This window comes from Chelmon rostratus, chromosome 8 (genome assembly GCF_017976325.1).
Source record: "Chelmon rostratus isolate fCheRos1 chromosome 8, fCheRos1.pri, whole genome shotgun sequence".
Lineage (NCBI taxonomy): Eukaryota > Metazoa > Chordata > Actinopteri > Chaetodontiformes > Chaetodontidae > Chelmon > Chelmon rostratus.
In genome coordinates this window covers 16,049,273-16,072,292 of record NC_055665.1, presented here as the reverse complement: position 1 = coordinate 16,072,292, position 23,020 = coordinate 16,049,273, and the positions used below count along the sequence as shown (strand labels likewise).

The following is a 23,020-nucleotide window of genomic DNA, read 5'->3' as shown; positions in this document are numbered from 1 at the left end:
AGTCACCTCTCGCGAGATTTCAGTATGAGACTTCATTAGACAAGAGCGGATCAAGCGAAAGGTAAAGAGAAAATGTTTCATTTCTGTGCAGGAAGCCTTTCCATAATTTTGTCACACATTTAGAATAACAATCTGAGCTCGTCAGTAGCGATAACAGGAACTTTTAGTGGGCGGACATTGACGGCACTCAATTGCCCACAAGCATTACATTGCAGGCCATTTCGCGGCTGCTGGCTGCTGCGCTCTCGCTCAATACTGGAGCAATTTTGAAAATTGTTGTCCCCATTAGTCACTCGAAAAGCGGGGTCCAGGTTTAAAAATGGCAAAGTTTCCCTTTAACAAAGTTAAAACACCTTAAAACATTGCCTGTGCAAGTGCATGAAAATCTAATTAGAAGCTAGCAGAGGAGTGGAAGTTAGCTGAACGTGGTGGATAAGTGGCTTGCCGACAGAGGACATGACATTTGAAATCATTAGCCAAATGTAATGGATAATTAGTTCAAGTAATTACCTATAACAGGTAAAATAGTTAAAAGCAAGGGATGATGGATTGAAACAGTTACACAGGAAGTATTATTTTAGAGCAGTTCAGCTGTATCTCGCTCTCCTTCCTCCTCCTTATATCAGCTGACACTGGTAGGTCCTCACTGCCGCTTTACAAAAAATACACAAGACTGTATCTAACACGAGACTCACCAGGGAGATCCGGGAGAGGCCGACATCCATCGAGCCTGTCAGCGGAGGAGTATAAGACAGGAGGCCCAGGGAGAAAAGACAAAACCCAGTTGGATCGCGGCCTATGTGATAAGTTACCTTGCACACGGCAGTCATTACACCACCAGAATTAAATGATAAGATTCCAATTACCTGCTAATTTAAACCAGTGGTCGAATATGAGAAGTAAAGGATGATGGAGGCTGCCACTAAGGATTTCATGTTGTAATAGCTTTCTGCAGGTGAAAAAGTAAATTGAGAAGACATTGAATATAGTAGTGTAAATGACCTGCCTCCATAAAAAGCTCCTTATTTATGACATGTTAAATCTATAATGTATTCTTGCTCCTTCTCACTGACACAACCAATGAAAAATCTCATCAAAAGAACACTTGCATTTACCAACCCTCTCCTCTGTCGCACCTGAAAGGTTGTTTTTAAGGCTTCTCAATCACCAAACAACCCATATCGCTGACATTGTCCTCAACCCAACAGTAGGGGGTCTTGTCCTCTAATTAATCTGGCTTGTCCCTCTGCTAAACACTGGATCCGTTTGCAGGACTGATGCATTATTCAACATAGCCGTGGGTGAGAGAGGAAGTCTGTGGTCTGGAGTCACCTTACTCTGGGCAGAGCGGCAAAGCGAGAGGGATGGAGAAGGATGAGAGGGAGAAATGAAAGTGATGGAAGAGGAGGTGAGGACGGGGGAGAGGAGGAGACAGAAAGACGTGGTGGTGGTGGTGGGGGGGAGTGATGAAAAGAGGAAAGGGAAAGAAATAAAGTGCAAGATTAAAAAGAGGGGAGAGATCAAATGGCCGATGTGATTCAAGGCGAAGGGAACTGCTGCAAGAACACATCCATATGAGAAACCGCAGGAGGGTCAGAGGCTTATAGACAGGAAGTCCATGTCCAGCTGTCAGTTCTCTGCTTCTGCTGACAAACCAATTATAAATATTCTCGCTGTGTATGCATTTTTGACAGAACATCCAATGACACGTTGACACCACATCTTTTTTTCTCCCCTTGTTCTTTTATTGTTGATTGTTGTTATTCTTCAGAACAAACCCCTTCCTGACCCCAAAATACATCCGTCGTCCCCGCCTCTCATTAAATACACACCTAGCCCCCACAAATACAATGGTCAAAAACACAGTAGTCATGTACCATCGGTTCATACAGACACACACGCGGGTGAAATCAGCGGTGCTCTCGGGGCAGTCGGCGCCACGCGGAGAGCAGTCGCAGTAAAAAGCTTTGGAATGGTAAAAGTACAATGCACTCACGCAGTCGCGGCTGCTGGCGAAACACAGCGGTTGAAATAAATGATGTGGATCAGGATATTTTGAAATGAACTAAATGAAATGCGAAGCGGACAATGGATTCACACATGCTCTGACAGATCTGTTACTCGGAGTGCCGGAATGAACACTCGGGGAGACTCGGTGCATACTCGGTTGTTAAAAGTTCTGGCAATAAACTCACAAAATGATCATTTACAGCACATTCACCTTCGTGGTTATGTAGTGGTTACTAACTGTACGTCTTTACTCTCGGCAAACATATAGTATATTATTCACATATATTCACATAACATAATATACACCTGTATGTACACAATCCTTTCACCCTCGAGAAAAAGTGTCCAGGCACTTCCTCCAGCGGTGCTGCATCACACCACTGACACCACTGTAGCTACTTCATTATTTCATCCTCATTAAAAACAAGCTGCTCTATCAGTGAACCTGTGGGAGGTTGGCGATGTTGGTATGCTGTTGGATTCCTCGCATATTCTCGTGCTCCCACCTGAACCAGACTGTGAGCTGCAAACTAGCAGCAGTAGAGTTCGCCTATAGCTGCCATTTCTCAGTTTCTGCGGTCTTCAAGGTGTCTCTCCTTCTTTATCAGGGCAGTTCCAGGACTGATGCCTTTACCGCCCTCCATGAAAACCTGCACTTAAAGGAGTTTCAGGAGGTATGGTGGAGCATAACATATTTTCAATGGAGTGTAGAATAGCTATTTTCTTGGTTCTGGAACAAATAAGGGGAAAAAAATAGAGAACTGCTACCTGTCTGTGTGTTCGGGTCTTTTCAGGGAATGTTTCAAAGCAGACTCAGATCAATTATGTGTAACACACATGCCAGCCTGCCTGAGTTTCTTCCAGTGATTCAGGCGTTAACAGTTCCAGTGCTCTCCAGGCTTTGGCCAGTAGATGAAAAAACTATGAATTTTGTTAGTGATAGCTAAACAGTTGGGCTTATGGGTAACTGCTTCTTAGTATTCCTCCTGTTTAAAATGCTGTATTTATTTGTAAGACACTAAAAATGCCCACCAATGCTCCGGTTTCTCCTGCCACAAAAATCACTGGCGTAGAGCTGGCGTTGGTTTCCGGACGCGGGGATCAATAAAGGGCAACTTAACGTGAAAACACAAAGTAGCATTTTATCCCTCTGCTCAATGTTAATGCCCCTTTTTATTTATATATATTTACTTTATTTATTTTACACCACTAGGAACAACAACTAATATTCATGTCAAAATTGTCAAAATGAACCCCCTACCCGAAAGGTTTATGATAAATTTGAAACTGGTTTCGCTTGCTTCGACAGTTTACAGTACAACCAAATGCCTCAGACAACAAAGGAGTAAAAGGGGTTCACAGATTCACACCTGTAACGCAGCACTGGTTTCGACACCACAGCATTAATGAAACATCACTTTTCACACCACCACTATGGCATGTCAGTACATTTCTAACAGTCCCCCCTCCCCCGCTCCGTTTTCTGTCCTGCTGGGTTTAAAATACAAACATCACTTTGGAGCGAGGGCATTAGCTGCTGCAGTACATACTGTATGTTTGTAGGCATATATCAAGATGAAGCCGTAGAACAAAGTAAAGAGAGGATTCAAGTCAGTTAATGGGATTGGCACTGTGACAGTAATGAGACAGGAATCTCCCGTGGTGGCACCAGGCCCAGTTCTGTGGTCCCTGGAAACGCCCACCAATAGCACACATGGTAATCCAGCACAAACATTATGGCAAAATACAACACATTGCACTACTGTACAGTTTCTGCATCAATACTGTGGAGCACAGGGCTGGGCTATCCTAATGCTTTAGGTCTCTTGTTAAAATCTCTTGTTGCGGTTTGTACACCAGTATGACAGCCTTCCAGATTTATTCAGACCTATCATCAGAGAATAAGGCAGTTTATGGTATGGTAGATAAGTCATGCCACAACCACAGTGGACTGCTGTCGTATGTAGCTCTTAAGAGAGAAGAAGAGATAATTCTGCTGTAACTCTGGAATCTCATCCAGGCCCCTCGCTGTTTGAATGCAACGACGAAACACAGCCAAGGTGACCTTTCCTCAGAATAGACAGGTCCATTTTGTAGCTCAGAATATTGTTTTGCTGCTACAGAAACCCTCAGCACAAAAGAGCTTTAGTCCAGAGGCAAAGAGGACCGAGAAAAGCACAAAAAATATCAAAAGAGATAAACATCACCAACAAGGAGGAAATCACAGCTGTACATTAAAGGTTAAAAGTTAGAACCATGACCATGTTTTTTTCCTCTCCTTCCTTTGCAGTCCTTTCTATGCCAAGTCCGCAGGTCCAAACATTAAAGTAGAGGGGCCACTGAGTGGCCTTAAAATCTAATCTCCAGCTCATTGGATACCGCCGCTGTGGTAAACATTTAGTTGCTATCTACCATCAAAGCAGTCCAAGTACTCCAGGACAAGGTCATAGCAGAATCGATACTGGTCCTGAGGAAAAATACAATATTCTTAAATTAAAAAGTGAAAACAGGGGAGAATAATTACAAAAATATTGCTGCCACTTCAGAATACATACTTCTATTTATCTACAGACTCTCTTACCAGGGACTCCACCATGTTGGGTTTGCAGTTGCGTAGAGTTTTGACAGCGTAGAAGATGTCCACCATGTTCTGGTACTGGATCATCTCGAGGAGAATGTTGCAGGCACAGAAGGTCCCACTGCGACCACCACCGTTACTGCACAGGAAGAAAAAACATCTTGAGTAGGTGTCAAATCTTTTTCATTCCACTTTGTCACTGCTGCCATTGCTTTCACCTTGCGAGTCTGTGTGTTAGTCTGTGCGTGTGTGTGGTTCCTGGAGACAACAATTGTATCAGGAACTAAATTTTTGAATACTTTGCCAGTTATTTATATGTTTTTAATAGATTCTCTCACCACTGTAGCATCCCAACTGTGCAGTCACAAAACTTTACAGATGTGTAGTTCAGATGAAAATGAAGGCAGAGTTGGAAGATGGGAATGGTCCGACCCCAAGTACTGCATACTCAGGTAATAACAGGTAATAGCAAGAATTACTGAGGACTCACGGATTGGAATGACGGACATTGCAGCTGTTGTGATTGCATCGCAAGAAGGTCTCTACTGTACAATTAGCTTTTATCCTTTAATGCTGTATTTTAGCCGTGCTAGCAGTATGGCTCTAGGGATGTCAATGTCAGCCCACCACTTCAGCCTCACATAGCCGCTAGCATTTTCGATTGTAACTTGTGCTCTTTAAAAGGCTTCGTGTTTATATTAATAAGCTCGCCCTGTCAGAGCTGCTTCAGGTTTAGACCTTGACTGCGCTGAATGATGCCACCCTGATCCTCTCATATTGCATGAACAGCAGAGAAGACAGTAAATTTCAATATATACAAATATATCTCCGTCTCCAGTGGGTATAAGCCTCCTAATATGTTTAACATGGTTCTGGAAACCAATAATACAGTGTAAGCGGGGCAGAATAGGTGTAATATGATAACCCTTTTTCTGCATTCATGCTACCTCATGAAAAACAGGCATTTGATACAGTTCATACAGCGTGCACACACAATATCAAGATACAAGAACAGCTACATGAGAAAAGCTGTAAGGGAGAGAAAATTGAGAAATAACAGCACGGTGTGGCATTTCTTCGGAAATATTGTCCTGGTCATCATAAATGAAAGGCAATATCAATAAACTAGTGGAGGACAATCCACTTCCTCTCTCCTGAGACAAATGCAGTGAAGGTGGGCACGGGTGCCTCCGCAGCGTATACAACCAATATTAAGGTAATCAATCGTCGTCAGTGCTTTGGCAGTCCTGGATTTACTGTAGTGAGAACCATCGCATTCTGTATTAAGCCATAATTGATTTGATCTCCATAATCTCTTTCCTGGTTGTCGTGGGTAACACTGTGTGACAGCGCTGAGTGATGTGCTTTTGGATGGGGGCGGTGGGGATGAACGTGTGATGGGTTGGCAATGAGCTGGACGGGCCCATTCATATTCATCAGCGGGTGTGCGCTCCGGGGGCTTAGGACAACAGAGGAGCATATACACACAGACACACAGACACACACACACACATACACATACACACAGACTGCACTGCACTGCACTACACCACAGCACAGCACAGCACATCACACCCCAATTTGATTTTCTACATTACAAAATACGACCATGGAAAAATAGTTTGCGCCGCATCTCATTGCACCAAACCACACAAAACACCAAGAGACACGCCAAAGTCTCTTGTCATCAAACACATTTGGTCATGATTTACCATCTTTTACCAGTCATTTTTTGTGATACTCTGCTCTGTGAACAAGCTTTTGGTTTAACCGCTCTTCTAAATGTCACTCTTCTAGAGCACTAATTCACTGTCTGAGACCTTTTCAGAGAGAGACTGAATGTATTTCTGCCTCGTCTCCTTTTAATCAATTTACCGCAAACAATGTAACAAATTACTCACAGGCAGTGGACAACTGTGCGTCCTTCTCCACACTCCCTCTGCCACTTGTGCACTTGAGCCAGCAGGTTGAGGAAAGCCTTCTTGGAGTCGGGAACATCGCGATACGCCGACCAGCGCAGGAACTGGAACTGACACACCACCAGCTGGCCCTCTTGGATCTTCAGATGCGAGAGAAAAACATTAAGCACATGCAAGCTGAGTCTACTGTACTGTGTGGGTGTGCATGTGTGTGCTCTCATGTGTCTGTTTTGTATTACATTCTCTGGTTGTTTCAGTATCTCTGCATGTGCCAGTTAACACCCGTGTTTGAGTGCTCCCCAGGCTGCGTGCAGCCACTCTCGGCTGTGCTCGCTCAGCAGACTGACTTTGAGATATATGGGTTTGCAGGTGTAAGTGGAGCCCGAGCTGCGTGTGAGAGAGGTCCCTGTGTGTTCATAACCTTGTGCTGTAGAATCTCACCTAATACTTAAGGACCAGTGGAGATGTGTAAGTCATGCAAATTGGGCTGGCAAAGACACCAACGATGCATGGAGGAATTGCCTCAGCAGAGGTGGGATTTACACAATGTACTTTTTCTGTACTGCTCTCATTCCCACACATACATATGCTTACAATGCACTTCCCTTGACTTTTACTCCCTACCCTTGTATATCATTGTCATGCATAGGAAACATACACACTAAAGCACTGAGAGAGGGCCACGGAGCGGGAAGAGGTGTGTGTTATTTCTGTGTGATTTGATTCTTCTCATGCTGGGTTAAGTTGCCCTCTCCTTGACAGTGGTTGCACCAAGTAGAAAAAAGGTGCCACAGGTAGAGAGGGGGATGACAAGGGCAGCCGACAGAGGGGGTGAGGATGCCAATCAAGAAAGGAAGTTCTGAGCACTGCCTGTCGTGCTGCTTCTAATGGCAGCGGGGAAACGTCTCGCATGCAGATTTCTCCAATAATTGGTCGACAGCAATCCTGAGCAGAATGCACGCATGTGCTTATGCAAATTCCTGGGCTTAAACCATACCTGCACACACACACACAATCAACACAATGAAGTGTGTGAAGTCAAACTGACTGATTCATACATATGCACACATCTGTAGAAAGTTGAGAAATGACCACACGCACATACCCTGTGCTCCCTCTACCACGATGGACCTGTCAGTGCCTTTATTTATCCTGCTTCGTGTGATCTTCCTAATTGTCCACACACCGGATACTTTTTTTTAACTGTGTGACATGGTTTATGGACAAATCAAAAGAGAGTCTGAAGAGAGAGAGCTGAAAAGAGTATCCCGCCACTGAAAATGTGGCATGCGGTATAATGATGAAAGAGAGAGGACCCCTGTTATTATGCCAACAGGTACCTCAGAGTGGGAAGACACCCATCTAGGTAATGACTTGAAGAAACTGACTGTTATTGCATGCATGTCAGTGGGCTTCTCTGTCATGTTTTCCATAGAAAGTTCTTACAATATATATGACTCTCCTGGGAACATCTTATGGAAACAGTGGTGGCTCTGGTTCAATTTTCCAGACAGCTGAATATCAAAACAATGTCCTTTGTTGTATGTATGATAGTTTTTATTTTTTTTTACTGATCTGCTTTTGTGCTCTGTTCAAATCTCCAGGCTATATTTTTGAGTGTATTTATTTAAGAGTGCATTATTTGACAACCTCCTCTGACCCATGAGTCATACACTAGAGAAATCTCATTGTGTATGCTTATGAAAGCCATATGGACACATAACAATGCAGAGGCACACACTGCGTAGAAATCCAGCATCAAGAGACGGTTTCAGCCTTTGAGTTTGCACACAAACAAAAAGTTGTATAGAAACATTACATCACATTCAAGTCTGTACTACTTTGACTTTGGGGACTTGTGTAGGGCTTTAAGATGCACATTGCAGCTGGCAGCTCTAAATGTACTGTAGGTAAAATGTCACATCTGAATTACCAGTGAGGACCACAGCTAATGCATTTCTAATGAGGTTCAAGTTATCGTTTGTGAAATACCACTGAGTGGAGTGACATGTTGTGTGCAGGCTTTTTTTGGAACCGCAATGACTCACCCTTGTTACGTTCTTGACCCGAAACAGGCGAGTAATGACATCCTCGTCTGCTGACATGGACAGAAACTCCACTTCCATGGGTCCGTACTGCTGTAGACCAGGCTCCGGCCAGTACTGCACACACGGCTACAGGTAGAGATGAGAGAGAGGTGGTGGTGGAGGGGGGATGATTAAATGTGGGCACATACAGTACTTGTACTCATGCATTCTTCAGTAGGTGTAGCCAAAAAACTGTCTTTGCTCTTGCTTTGGATTATCAAAGGAACGAGAATTTTAACAAGTTCAAATGATGAAATGAAGCAAATATGTGTGTTTAAGTGTGTGTGTATGTGTGCAGCGGGGGGTCTGCAGTTATAAAAGAACAGAGTGCAGGTGCAGAGACACACAAGTATAATAATGTAACAGCAATGACAAAAGTGGTGTTGGCGAGCGCTCACATAGAACAGGAGGCGTTATGGCGCCACACTGGTGTTAATAAGGGGAGAGAAGCAGCGTAGGGAGGGAGAGATGTAATGTGTTTTGAGAGATTGCAACAAGAGGGAGACAGAGTGCTCCAGTGCCACGAATGAACTCTATAACTGAGTTCATAACAAGATCTTGCAATGAACAACTTAAAGTGGCGATAACTCAATTTTCAGGCGAGACCCTGAAGGAACGGCATTGCACTGGAAGAAATGGGATGAAAAGCATTTAAAGGGGAGTGGATGAAAAGTGGGATTGAACAGAGTACCTAGAATTTCCTTTTTTTCTTTTTTATTACACTGGCTGTTATAAAACAGCATGGAGAAAAGCCAGCACAGAAATCTCTAACTTTCATGAGGACATTTAAACTCAACTTTTCAACATTAAGATAATTCATTGACATTGTTCCTCAGCTACAAACCCTGCCAAGGCCCTTAAAGGTCAAGTCAGTGGTTTACTGATTTTGACAGCAAACATTTATTGGCAGGACACTCAATGAATTATTGAGAAAACTGTCTGCAGTGAACATTGATGCAGGAGGTGCATTAAACCGGACGAATAATAAAAGCTTTTAGGCTAAAATAAGTTAATCAGTAGGTATCTCAGGAACAGCCCTCGATTTCTCAGTTCTGTTTGTCAAAAGAGCATTTTTCTAGTCGATTGATGATTTATACGGTGACTTCAAGAAGTTGGCCACACTACATAGGTTTTAAAAGTAAATGTCCTTTTATAAATTATCTTCTTATATTTCTAGACAGCTTAGTAGACAAAATAATGGACCCTATGGAGGCAGTGGTGTCACTGCTACTACTCAGATTTAGAAAAAAAATATATCTCCAACAGAGGAACAGGAAACACTGTAACAATGTGAAGAACTGATTTTACAAAAACCTAAAGAAGATCTTGCACAAAAAAATATTCAGAATTTCGGGAAAGCACCTGCCCTCCAAGGCTGTGATACAATGTAATACATATTTCACATGGTTAATATTTAAAGTTTGACTCGGCAAAGCCTGTAAATCTTGCATTTATGCCCAAGAAACAAAATCCAGCTTCTGTTTAAGTCATTATCTCCAGTGTCTTTGGCCTGGTGATTCACTAGTTTTTTATAAACATATTTAATTATATAGATTTAAATACAAGGTAATATGAGATTATGAATAAGTACTTCATACTGCCCTTGTAGGAGTTGTTAATGATAATGAAAGCTGATGTTACATAATGCCCCCAGTGCTGGAAAGTCTGATCTCTGTGCAGCATTTGACAGAATGAATTAAAATATTCAAGATATCTCCAGGACTGTCCTTGATTTTTAAATTTCTTTTCGCCTACCAGACATTTTCTTGTGTCAGTCAGTGGTCTTTCCTCCTCGCAGATAGTGTGTGGTGTACCACAAGGATCCATTTTCGGACTAACCCTTTTCTCCATTCTCCATATTGTCCTCAGGCTATATTATTAGACAGCACAACATTTCTCATTTCTCTCCATTATTATGCTGATGATATCGAGTCATATCTGTCCCAACACTGTTGAATTACGCAAAGCATTGTTAACTCTGCACAACTGTTTATCTGCCATTAAGGAGCGGATGTCTGCCAAACTCCTCAGCTTAAGTCCAACAAAACGAAGATCTTAATTATTGGCTGAACATGTCTGTCGTCAAGTTGTGCCAGATTTTGGCTCTTAAACGGAGACCGTTGTTCCCTCTGCGAAGAATCTGGAAGTTATGTTTGATCAGAGCCTTTGTGCAGAGCCCCACATTACGACTATAGGCTTAGTAAGTTCAGTTTTTTCCACCTGAGGAAAATCTTGAGAATTAAATCATTCCTTTCTTTGAATGACTATTTTACAGGCAATTCCATTCACGCTTGATTATGTAATGATCCATTCATCTGTCTTAATCAGAAAAACCTCAGGAAAGCTCTATTTGCTGCCAGACTCCTGAAAAAAAATATTCGATTTTCATGCGTATTCTTTCGGATCTATTGCTGCCTTTTAAAGCTTTGTTCAGTGCGGCACGTGATTGTGTGGTAGAGCTCTTAAGTTCTTATTTACCAGCTCAGTCATTGCCATTAGAGCTCCAACTACATGAAGTAGCTTACCATCTGGGTTCAGAACGGAAAAGGCTTTAACTACTTTAGAATCTCCTTTAATCGCCAGTCCTTTTAGTTATTTGTTCTTACTGCTTCATTGTAGTTTTAAGTGAATCTTGAATCTTGTGCTATGTTGCCACTCTTTATTATAGCTATTATTACAAGAAAGAACAGGGAATATTGCAGTACAGAGAAAGACATATGCTCATGAGAAAAAGTGGGACGCCAACAAAAAGAACCCTGAGATGTGGCTGGAGGGTAATGCAAGCCTATTCTCCAGAGATGTAACTTGAGGAGGGAAGGAAAAACTGGGGCGGGTGTTATCTAGTCATGCCTTGAGATCAATGTGGTCAGGGATCAAAGCCCAGCAAAATGGCATGAAGGAACTAATCCCAAGCACAGTAAGATACAGAAACAGGGAAGGCAGGGTAAAGTCTTGAGCATAAAGTTCAGATAACCTCGAGACTGAAAGTAAAAACTAGTACAGCAAACAGCTCTTGTTTGAGTGAACTCAAACTTTTCGCTGCGTCTCTTTTTCCTCACAGTGTCGACAAATCAATGGCAATAAAACAGTTTATAACACTTTGACCTTACCCAGGCAGAGTTGGACTGGTTGAGTTGGTTGAGCATGACCACTGCTGTGCAGCCGTAGTCAAAGACCAGCCTCCAAAAGTCCGCCGTCGTGCCCGGCAGAGGGTGAGGGGTCACAATGAAAGTAGCCTGCCGGTGGAAACTGTCTGCGAGTGCAGCGTTGACGTAATTGTTGCTCTCCCCTTCTGTCGTAACCAGGAAGGCCAGAGCGCGATCGGGCGGCAGAACGTCCATGCTGCGGTTCTTCTCTCGGTTTCTGGGCAACAGAGCAATGCTGCACTCTTCGACATCCAGGTGGGGGGTCACAGAGTTGAGTGTCTGCAAACGAGAATGTTAAAGAGGTGAGATGAGAGTGAGGGGAGGATGAAGTGAAGTTGAAGAGAGCGTTAAAAGATGTAAGACGTGAGAAGTGGTGAGACACAGCAGAGGAGTCAAAGATGTTAGGGAGGAGGAGGAGGAGGAGGAGGCTGAAAAAGAAGTGAATCAGACAGAAGGAGGGAGGACTGGGACACAGAGGATGCCGAGAATCTAATAAGTTGAAAGAATCTTTAATTCTCCGAACATTACGTTGACAAACTGATTTAGATGAATAAAGGATAAATTAGGCCAACTGCATAATAAAACAGAATTGAGTTTAAATAGAAACTCAAAATGAAATACTGCCTACCAATTTCCTTTGATGAACTCTCTGTTCATTTAGCCGTAATTACTTTAGACAACATGTAAAAATATTTGGATCATTAATACAGAGCATCAATAATAGATCTGTGTCTTGCTGATCTCGGTACTACCGGTTGGCTGTTTGCCGTGTGCAGGATGGCAGAGTAAAAGGCAAACCGAGAGCTCACTGTGTGGTGGAAAACCTTTCAACGACAATGTCAGACGGGTAAGTTTACAAGATCAAAGTGAGGCATGTAATATTTTCCTTTATGAAGAACTAACAGTTTGTAATCAGAGTGGCGCACCACCTACAATTCCCTCATTGTAAGAGATACATCTATCAGAATTCCTATGCGGAGTATGAGGATAAAACAGTAAAAAAAAAATTAAAGGGGGGCCATGAGCCTTTTCCAGTGTTACTTTGAAATGCTAAACCTGGAATCAATGCGACTGCTGCAGCAGAGGGAGGTGGACGAGGCAGGTAAAGCATGTGGGAGCACAGCTGGCTCTCCTCTCTCCTAATCACCATCTAATAAAATGTTCTGAGACCGCATTCCAACAAACCAGGCGGAGGATTTAAGTGACAGTCACACAGAATCAAAAGCGAAAGGAAACCAACATCATCCTGCGCGAATACACGCACACACATTCATAGATGAAAACATGACACACGGACATGCACACACACAACCACACACACAGAAGTCCATTAATCTATTCCTTTCTACACTCTCTGTTGATGTCTGCGCTGTGAAGCACATCATTTCCACAACAGAGGAGACATAGCCGTGCTGTATTATTTATGGTACTGTCTGCACACCACACTGTTTTAACTTGACTGATCAATCGACAGCATGCAACAGAATACATGCAATACAAATATGCAAATAGATTACTCGTGGAATTGTATATGGGACTGTATCACCTTTCAATGCGAATCATCGGCTTTAAAAAAATCCAACATCCATTAACACTACGGCATTATTATTATTGGTAGCAGTAGGAATTAGTAGTGGTACTGGTACTAGTAGTGATACAAGTAAATGCAGGCAGGGAGACACTACATCTGTGCTGTTTATTGGTTTTATTACTGTGGTAGTAGTAGGAGTGGTATTATTGGTATTACAGTATACTATTTTAAGTAGAAGTAACTGTAGCAGTGGCAGTGCTGGAAGGTAAGGTAAGGTAAATGAAAGAATTTTGATACTGAATAAATTGCATTATAAATGCAAATGACAGTGTGTGGGTTGTGTAATTTAGAAGTGTTTGCATGTTCCAGGTTTTAATAGTTGCATATTTTAACTAAATAAGACTGCGCTTAGAAATTGATGGAGGCCATGATGCTGCCCTCCAGCTAAACACTGACCTGAAACTCCTCCCGTAGCTGAGAGGAATTACTCTGCGAATCCACCCGCAGCATCTCTTTGTAAGTGACCGCAAACTCGTTCACCAAGATGGCCGTCTCTCCACAAAGACAGGCCTCCAGAATGGCATCATGGATAAAGATATACTGCTCCTGAAGGGACAACAGGTGACATAATTACATTCTGTGTGCGCGCACATGTGTGGGCATTATGTGCTCGAGCGGGCTTCAGAAAACAAGTGACAGTGTGTTAACAGCTAAACAGACATTTTAAAGCAGGCAGGTTCAGATACAAGCGGGTTAAGAGCATATGGAGCTGCAAATAAACAATGTGAAGAATGGCAGAGATTTATCATAACCTGTCTCGCTCTGAATGCAACATGTGCCATAATGTTGGTGGTGTATCAAAGCTGCTGGAGAACAAATAAATATTTCTAAGTAAACAGACGCATGTGGTGTGCATTTAATTAGAGCACCCCTGCAAATAACTACAAATGTAATAAACAGCCAAGTCAATGTCAGATTTACATAATAAGGGGTGAATATGTAAATTATCTTCACATCTAAAGAACAGCGCGTGCCTATGCAGCACACCGAGAGACAATGTGAGTCTTTTCTCTAAAAGTATTGCATTGACCTTTACATGAGTCCCCGAGGGGGAGCATGATAATACACCCCTCTCACTCTTTGAATTTCCTAACAACAGGAGGGAAAAACAAATGTTTAAAAAGCTGACTCTCCTGAAGTTTTCCAGCGGAGAGAGGTTACCATATTGTGACCAGTGATGTAACCTCCTGAATATTTGCAACGTAAACGTGAGACGTTTGAATGTGAAGTGGTTTCCTGGCGGTGCAGTTGACCTGACCTCCGTCTGGATCATGTTGATGCGGCGGGAGCAGAGGGTTTTGACACAGTTGTAGATATCCACCACACCTTCGCACTCGGCCATGTCCAACATGACATCCAGCACGATGTAGCAGCCGGTGCGGCCCGCCCCCACGCTGCCACACAAAGGACATCTTTAGTAAGGAATCGTGCACGTTAAATCATCATTGTCAGGATGCTGAGGTGCACAAGCTATTAGCGCTTCATGATTTGAAAGAGAATGGGAGATTCTTGAAGGACCGCGACAACGTACAAGGCAAGGCTCATTCTACCAGCTAGCATTAGCAAGCAAAGAAGCAAGCCAGCTATGCTTGATGCCAGTGCTCCAAGTATTATTACACTATCATCCTATAAGCTATGCATCACATTATGGCAAGAAATTCTTGGAAATATTGCTTGTTCATTCTGCTGCACTTCAATGTTTTAGCCACCAAGGCTAATGAAAAGTACCCTGCTAATGGCTGCCACCATCAATCACTTGACCTTCACTTTGCATATCGTGGCAGCCCTCAGTCTCCCAAAAGAGACTACTATCTGTTACTAATTGTTTTGGTTTTACAAAGCTACAGGTTGCAACAGTTGCTAAACATCACATTACCTGCAGTGGACCACCACAGGGCCAGCGTCAGGAGGCGTAGAGGCTTTCACTCTTCTTATAAAGGCCAACAGTCCAGTGGCGTGATAGGGCACCCCGTGCTCAGGCCAGGATGTGAAGTGGAACTGACGCACCTCGTGCTTGGTTGAGTATCCTCTCTGTCAATAGAAATGCAGTACACATTAGTATTACATGTAAAGCACCACACTTACATGGCTTGCATCCTAACCACAGTTGCCTACGGGCCCTTTTTCATCCAAGACGTGCTCCCATCCGTTCAGAGGCATCCCCCTCCGTGATAGATGTGACATATTTTTCGGTTCAGTGTGAGGACAACCAGGACATTATTTACGTGGGGTGTTAGGTCTTCTAGGACAGTTAGGCCTCCGGGCATCACATGCTAGCAGCAGCTGCAGTGTGACAGACACGCGGAAAGGAATTACTGAGGCTCTCGGAGCTCAGGGAGGGCTGGGAGGTTTCTCCCCTCTAGTGGGAGGCTGCTGCAGTCACACAGCAATTTCTTCTTCTGTACGGAGATGACAAAGTAAAGCGAAGCAAAGCAAAGATTTGTTGAAGACAGAAATCCAAAAAAAGAAAGGAAAAGAGCTATGAAAAACAAGCTGTCACCAGCTCCTAAATTCGTGCCGATTTGAATAAGCAGCAGCGTGTGCCCATGGAGAGCGAATGTGACAGTGTGATGATAATGCTGTGTTTGTGCCACTGTCACCGCTGCGTTACTTTGAGCCCTTCCAATGAGAGATCCCCTGGGAGATTGACAGGATGGAGACCATCAGGGGCACAACAGTGCAACAGCTATGTTGGAAAGACAGCAGGGGCATTCAGATAGCTACTGGTGTTAATTCCTCTCAATTTAACATGTGGCCCTCATACCCATCAGCAGTAAATCCTGTCAAATATCTAATCCCCTCTATTAGTGTTCTACTTCTATTTTCAAGAACATTACAGCAAGCATAACCAATGCAAGAAAGAGGGTAGGCAAAATGCAAATATTCAATAAACTCACCCTCTCCAAGGCAAAGGTGCGAACTGTGTATTCAGCCAGTGTTTCCGTCTTCAGCAGAGTGATTTTGATGTCACCGTACATCTCGCTGTCATCGGGCCAGTATTTACAGCATTTCACCTGTTTAAAAATAGTGCAGCAACAGAGATAAACCTCACGTTCACACTCCTGTGAAATGTAGGCGTAACACAATCTGTTTTCATTATTCAAAACACAGTTCACTGACATCTCATGATATTAAGGATAACTGGTTTTATTAATTTTAGTATGTCATACTTTATTTTATTTATTGAAATATTTTCTTTTTATTAAACGTATGTTATATTTAACTCTTTTTATGTTCAGAACATTGAGCTGCATTTGATGTATGACTTGTGCTGTATAAATGAAGTTTACCTGATGGATCGAGCCCAAACTAAAAAAAAAAAAAGGTCAATACGGTTGACGTTAAAATGTCCACCCTGCAACAAAATGTCAAAAGAAATTCTGCTCTTTGAGAGACAACATGATCCAGTGAACTCGCTTCAACCTTAGTTCCTCATTCCAAACCTCTCAGCCTTAAAGTGCCCCATCTAGTCAGCCACAACATGCCCCGCTTAAGGAACATTTTCTCTGAATCTCCCCTCTCTTCGACAGGGACTCCTTACAAATGTCTTTATATCTAAGGGACCAGTTGGATTACTTCCATGAAATGTGCTGCAAGTCCATTCATTGCTATTGAACAATGCCATTGGGGTGTTGTAGGTCACTACATGGTCAACTTAAAGAGGCCATATAATGCTTTTTGTTTGCCCTTTCCTTTAGTGTGTTACATAACTTTTTTGTGCATGCAAAATATATGTTATTCTCTCCCACAGAAAACGCTGCTCCTTAAACACCTTGTTACTATTAGAAATTGTTATTGTGGTGATATTCACGGTAGAAGTGTTGCAAGCTTAAACATCAGCAGAGCTGACAGGAAACACACCGAGTCTTGCCTGCTCAGGCTTTTGTGAACTGACCAATCAGAGCAGACTGGACTTTTTGGGAGTTGGGCATTAAGGAGGACAAAAGCTAAAATGGAGTGTTTCAGACAGAGAGAAAAGCCGCGCTGCAGCAATGGATAGTGAGAGAAATTGTGTGTTTTTTGAACATTAAAGCATGTAAAACTAAAAAAAAACGCATAATATGGCCTCTTTATTAAGCAAACTGCCAATTACATGGCAAAACTGTTGAACAAATGTCACTAGATCATCTTTGCTTGTGAATGTGCAGAGTAACACAGTGCAGGATTAAGTGTCACTTTACACCTTTCCGTTGGCCCATTTTGGGATTTCTAGGGTTGCTGTTCCATTATATTTGAACTGTATGCAATATTTTCAAAGCAAATACATAATAAGATATTGTAATGATTAATTTATATCATATGACATCACAGGAAGAGGTAAAAGATTACCTGTGTCATTTTAATTAATAATTAAGTGATTATAATAAAACTGTTAAGTACCTCCTGTGGTGGTTTAACTAGAACAGGGGAATATCGATGGTTGTGTGAAATGTAATGAGTTGAAAACATACAGAGGTTATGCTTCAAATGCTGTGGAGGAGCAAAAACGAGGTGTTCCTCTGCAGACATTTCATCTCGGAGGGCAAAGAAAAGAAAAGCACAACGATCACATAATGGTGGGAAGCATAATGAACAGGAGGGAAGCAATCTTTTTCACCAACACCAGGCACAAAAGAGGTAATTTTTTTATTTAATGGAGGTGTTATTTGGATTCAGCCACACAGACCAGTCCTCATTTGTTGACTGTTCCCAAAATTGTTAGGATGGAGAACTAAATTGGATGTAGGGCTACTGCTAGAAAAATGGTGTCATTTGAACCATCCACTGAGGTAATACATTTTCTAGACTAAAAGATGGGGTGCTTAGAGCAGAATTCATATACAACAGGTATTTATGTGAGATGGAAAATAACATATAGCCATGAAACCCTTGTAGTCATGCAGTGCACATACAAGGTGGCATAGATATGTGGCTTAAAAGACACTTTATGCCTCACAGGCATTTTATTGCACATTTTATGGATTCTATAATGATCACAGTTATGATACATTCATTTCCTTAAAACACCATCGCAATTTCAAAACAGACAAATAAGATAATGAGAGAGATAATGCATGTAATGCATGTTAAAATACATGTGTTCAATGAATAGTGCAAAGAAACTTTATGTGGACGTCCTTAAGATAAGGTTTTGATGCTTTCTGATATTCGGTTGCCACCAGAAGAATACTGAGCTGAGAGTTAAAGGAAAAGTTTCTCACTCTTTTGGAAAATGTGCCTATTCCCTTTCGTGCAGAGAGTTAGACAAGAAGATTGATACCACTCTCATGTCTGTACGTTAAGTTTGAAGCTACAACAGCTGGTTAGCTAAGCTTAGCAAAGACTGGAAACAGAGGAAGCCAGCTAGCCTGACTCTGTCCATAGGTTATAGCAATTATGTCAGGGTGGCCATGGCCTCCCCTGGCCCACGCTCGACAGCACCCCTGCCTAGCAGGACCTCTAACACTCACTAACTAAAATGGTCTCTCTCATGTGTTCAATCTGTTCAAAAAGGTTGCTGGTAGGTGGATGTTATTACTGTACCTTTGCAAAGAGCTAGCACTTTCCAGTCTCTGTGCTAAGCTACCTGACTGCACCCTGTGGATTCATTGCGATCAGACATGAGGGTGGTATCCATCTTCTAATATAACTTTCATCAAAGAACAAGATGTTGAAGTATTCTTTTAAAAGTTTGGGAAAAGCAGCTTGTGATTTGTGGTTTCACATAAATGCAGGACAGCTGCATCAAAATGAGCAGCTGCCGTTCATATGCACAGCAAGGCCCTGTGAGATCTATGCTTATCGAACACATACAAGCCTTTCATATAGACACCGAAATGATCCCTTATGGTGAATGTGGGGTGTTTCTGAGCACTGGGTGGTGCACATCACTTACCCTGCCAACCTCCACCAGTTTAGTGATCATGACAATGCTGAAACAATTTTCCTGCCACACCATCCTCCAAAAATCATAGAGAGTCTCCTGCTTGGGTCCTAGTGGGAAGCCGGAAGAAATAACAGAGAAAGAGACCAAAAAAGGCAGCATCAAAGTCTGTCCTCTCAAAAAGGGAGTTCTTGCTGTTGTAAAATCTCATATTATTGTGACCTAAGTGTCCTTCCTCTGACGGCACGGTACTGATCTCTCAAGATTGTGCCGTCAATAAACTTAATGCGAATTCCAGGCAGAAGGGACGGGGTGATGGGTGACAAAACAACAGCAGTAGCTGATGATGAAAGCCCGCAGAACCATCAGTCACTCATTGTCATCTGAGGAGATGTTTAGGAGGCGAGATACAACTTTAAAACGAGAATCACGTAGGAAAGGAACGAGACAAAAACACTGCTGACGTCTTTTTTTCTTTCTTGCAAGTTTTGTCTCTCTGTCCCTCTTACGGGGGGGGTTGGGGCGGAGGTGCTGGTGCAAGATAAGCAGATAAGCAGACCTTGAGTGACTTTGTGATGGGAGCTCCCTAGAAACTGACATTCCTCTGGGCTTAGAGGCAGCGGAGGGAAATTTTGAACACGTGGAGTCCCATGTCCATCAGACGGCGACTTTGTATTTGAGCGACAGAGGGTGAACTACAGGTTCCCTCTCCAACAATGAGCACACCGCTGCACATGTCACAGAGATTGAGAAGCTATAATTAGTGTGCTTAATTATTCACCTCTTCTAATGATTAATTCAGTGACATCACTGGCACAGCGTTCACGGGTTCGTAGTCACACAATTGCCTTTGGATTTGCCAGAGAGATGGTTTTGGCAAGGGACAGTGCATGAGTAGGCTCATTGGCTGGATCATCTTCAATTTATTACACCGAGACAAAGGGTGTTCATCGCCCTGCACCATACACACACACACACATAAACACTATAGCCTTGCTGGGATACTCACCCTGAGTGGCGATGAAGTGGTTGGATCGATGGTAGCCCTGAAAGAGAAAAGAGCGATGACATGCTGAGTAAGCCATCTGTGCCTCAGGCACAGCTGCATGGAGGGTGTCTCTCTGTGTCACCCTTTTCCTTCCCTTCGTCTCTGTTTTCTGCTCTCCTACTGACCCACTCTCTGCAATGGTGAATTGTATTTCCTATATAATTTTCCAGCGCTATCTGGCCTATTGCTGACTCCAGACCACCTCTTTGCCCTCTGAGACTCCACAGAGAGTTTGGAGCAGTTGAGGCAACACATGGTAAACGCTGCTGTCTCCACAAACTGCTGATGAATCTCTCGAAAAAGTGATTCCGACAGTGCTGACTGAACAATGACTGAATCCCTATGGCAGTTTGACAGGATGCTGTCCCATTCAGACGAATCCATTTTCATTGAAGATGCACTATGTACTATATCTTGAGATGATGAATTCACAAACCAAAACCAAGTTTTGTTTCTCCAGAAAACGTCATCCTTGAATTCTTCCGCTCAAGTCAAATGAGTAAAATAATATCTTTGACAGATTTCACATAAATGCATGATATCATCACCAACATAAACAGCTTCCAAGGCAAAATCTGACATGAACTGCAAAGCATTCTGAGATCCTTTCTATCAAAGGGGGTGGCAGCCTTTGATATAGATGACAGACATTTTCATATGGTGAGTATGAGGTGAATATGAATGCACGATGAAATGTCACCTCTTAAGCCTCTAAGGGGATAAACACCACAAAGACCACCTGAGGGACGTTTAAGCATGAACACATTAAGGATGAGCAGACTGTTCACAGGAAGTCCTCCTGAAAATAAGTACTGCTTCTCTAACCTTTCAAGGTAAAGGAGACACCTATCTCCAAAACACAGCCCTATGAACAAAGCCATGGATGTTGTGGTTCATGTTGTTTTGTCATTTTGAGAGGAGCAGCTGGAAGGATAATTGACGCCCCAATTACCCTACATGACTCTGTGGAGTGGAGAAGGCAGGTCCGGAACAATCTGAATAAACCCCCGAGCTCACCGTCTCTCATCAAATCAGTATGATGAAGCAATCCATGTTGAACACTTTTTATCTCTTTGCAGAGGGCATCTTCCAAATATGTCAAGTCTGTCCACGTTGCTAAACTGAATTGCATCCAGTCAGATAAACGGGTACATGTTTGAAATGGAGATGGATGACCAGTGCTGTGCGGCCTGCTATCCACAATTCCTCTGGCTCTCGGCAAACACTTAAGCATTGCTGATACCACTCCTCCACTTAAGACGGTCGGCATAGCAACTAAACTTCCTGAGTCTTGGCCACTTATGAAAACTAACAAAGACAGCGGGGTCCTCTGTCCGGAGAGGACACATCTCCTTGTGTTCATTTAAAATCTTCAGATAAAAGGGCACGTTTTTGTCTTCTTTTTTGTCAAATGTGCACAAACCTGAAACACACTGACCTTTGAGCATTTGTGGATAGAGGAGAGTGAAAAGAGAAGAGGGAAGTGGGGAGAGAAGAGGGGGAAAAGAGCAAAAACAGAGCGATGGCAGGCAGAAGAACGAGCAGTGAAGTACTTACTTCCCTGTTAATCCGAATCTACAGAGTCCAAGCAAGGTCGAGGAAGTGGGGAGGGGAGTAGAAAAAGAAGACATATAGGCTAGTTAATGAGAGAAGCTTTTGGTAAGTAGGAGTTATGGTTGCAGACAGGTCGGAAGAAGAGTGCGTGTGTGTGTGTTCGTGTGTGTGTGTGTACAGCAGGACTCGGCTTTACGTGTTAGATCATTAATTTCTCATGGGAAATTATGACCCAAGGCCGTCATTTTTTCATGTACTCTAATCTATAGGTTACTGTTGCAGAAAAAAAGACGAATCCTGCTGTGTCTCACACATACATTATGTTGCTAATTGGGAAACAAGGCTGGCTCACTGTTTTTAAAATGTGGCTGTAGTCGTTGCATTTCATCGCACGTTACATTGCAACAGCGTTGGAAGCACTTTGTGACCAGGCTACCAAATGTGTCTTTGACAAACATATTTTAAAAAAGGAGTGAGTGTGTGTGTGTCTGTGTCCATGGATGCGTGTGTTTACTGTGTTACTCTTGAGAAGCACTTGAAATGGACTGTACGTTTGCAACAGGTGCAAAAAGCTGTCAAACACGTGTGAAGCTCTGGACCTCCTGAAGCAGCACACACCACAGTCAAGGAAAGACTCTGGCAACAAGTGCCAGAGGAAGAGGACACAGAGCTTGCACTTTCTCACCTCTGTTTTGAAAGTGCAGTAATGTTTCAGAGGGAGGAAAAACTTCTGCATTTAACCTGTGGTGAAGTAATCACAGGCTGGCCAAAATATGCTACGCTGTGGCGAGGAAGTTACTACTCAGCTGTCTGGGTCAGCCTCGTCAGGAAGTAACATCACGGACTCTGACACTGTAGTGGCTGCTGAGTGGTGTTTTCCCTCTAATGCCTGCACCCCGGTGCCCTAAATGCTAATGGAGACCCTCACAGTAACTACAGTCCTAACAGCAGGCCACGTTTTTAATGCCCTCACATTGTAATGAACTCTCTAAAAGCATCTCACCGCTGCTCATTCTCTACAGAGAAATAAAAGAGAGGAAAAACGGCCCTGCAGTGTTAACCATTTTGATGACACAGTTTGGGCAAAAGGAGGAATTCATCCAAAAACAAGTCCACTTATACACCCAGCAATTACCTCTATCTGAAAAAAAGATCAGTTATTACTCAGATATATTCCTTACAAAGATTTAGACAGAGACAGGATCTTTCAACCTCTTATCAGCC

At 42.9% G+C, this 23,020-nt stretch overlaps 1 protein-coding gene across 2 annotated transcripts in view; it reads right to left on the bottom strand.

The window, feature by feature from the left end:
* Positions 1-1,748: 1,748 nt before the first annotated feature.
* Positions 1,749-23,020, bottom strand: part of ptprub (protein tyrosine phosphatase receptor type Ub) — a 151,873-nt gene continuing 130,601 nt past the window's right edge. For both annotated transcript variants that reach the window (XM_041943280.1, XM_041943281.1), the window contains 11 exons: positions 20,204-20,240; positions 19,207-19,304; positions 16,229-16,345; positions 15,208-15,362; positions 14,590-14,725; positions 13,728-13,877; positions 11,705-12,019; positions 8,556-8,681; positions 6,490-6,647; positions 4,592-4,727; positions 1,749-4,477 (listed from right to left, as the gene is read on the bottom strand). In XM_041943280.1, coding sequence (XP_041799214.1) covers positions 4,415-4,477; positions 4,592-4,727; positions 6,490-6,647; positions 8,556-8,681; positions 11,705-12,019; positions 13,728-13,877; positions 14,590-14,725; positions 15,208-15,362; positions 16,229-16,345; positions 19,207-19,304; positions 20,204-20,240 — 1,491 coding nt within the window. In that variant the 3' untranslated portion in view covers positions 1,749-4,414. The remainder of the gene's footprint in view (positions 4,478-4,591; positions 4,728-6,489; positions 6,648-8,555; positions 8,682-11,704; positions 12,020-13,727; positions 13,878-14,589; positions 14,726-15,207; positions 15,363-16,228; positions 16,346-19,206; positions 19,305-20,203; positions 20,241-23,020) is intronic.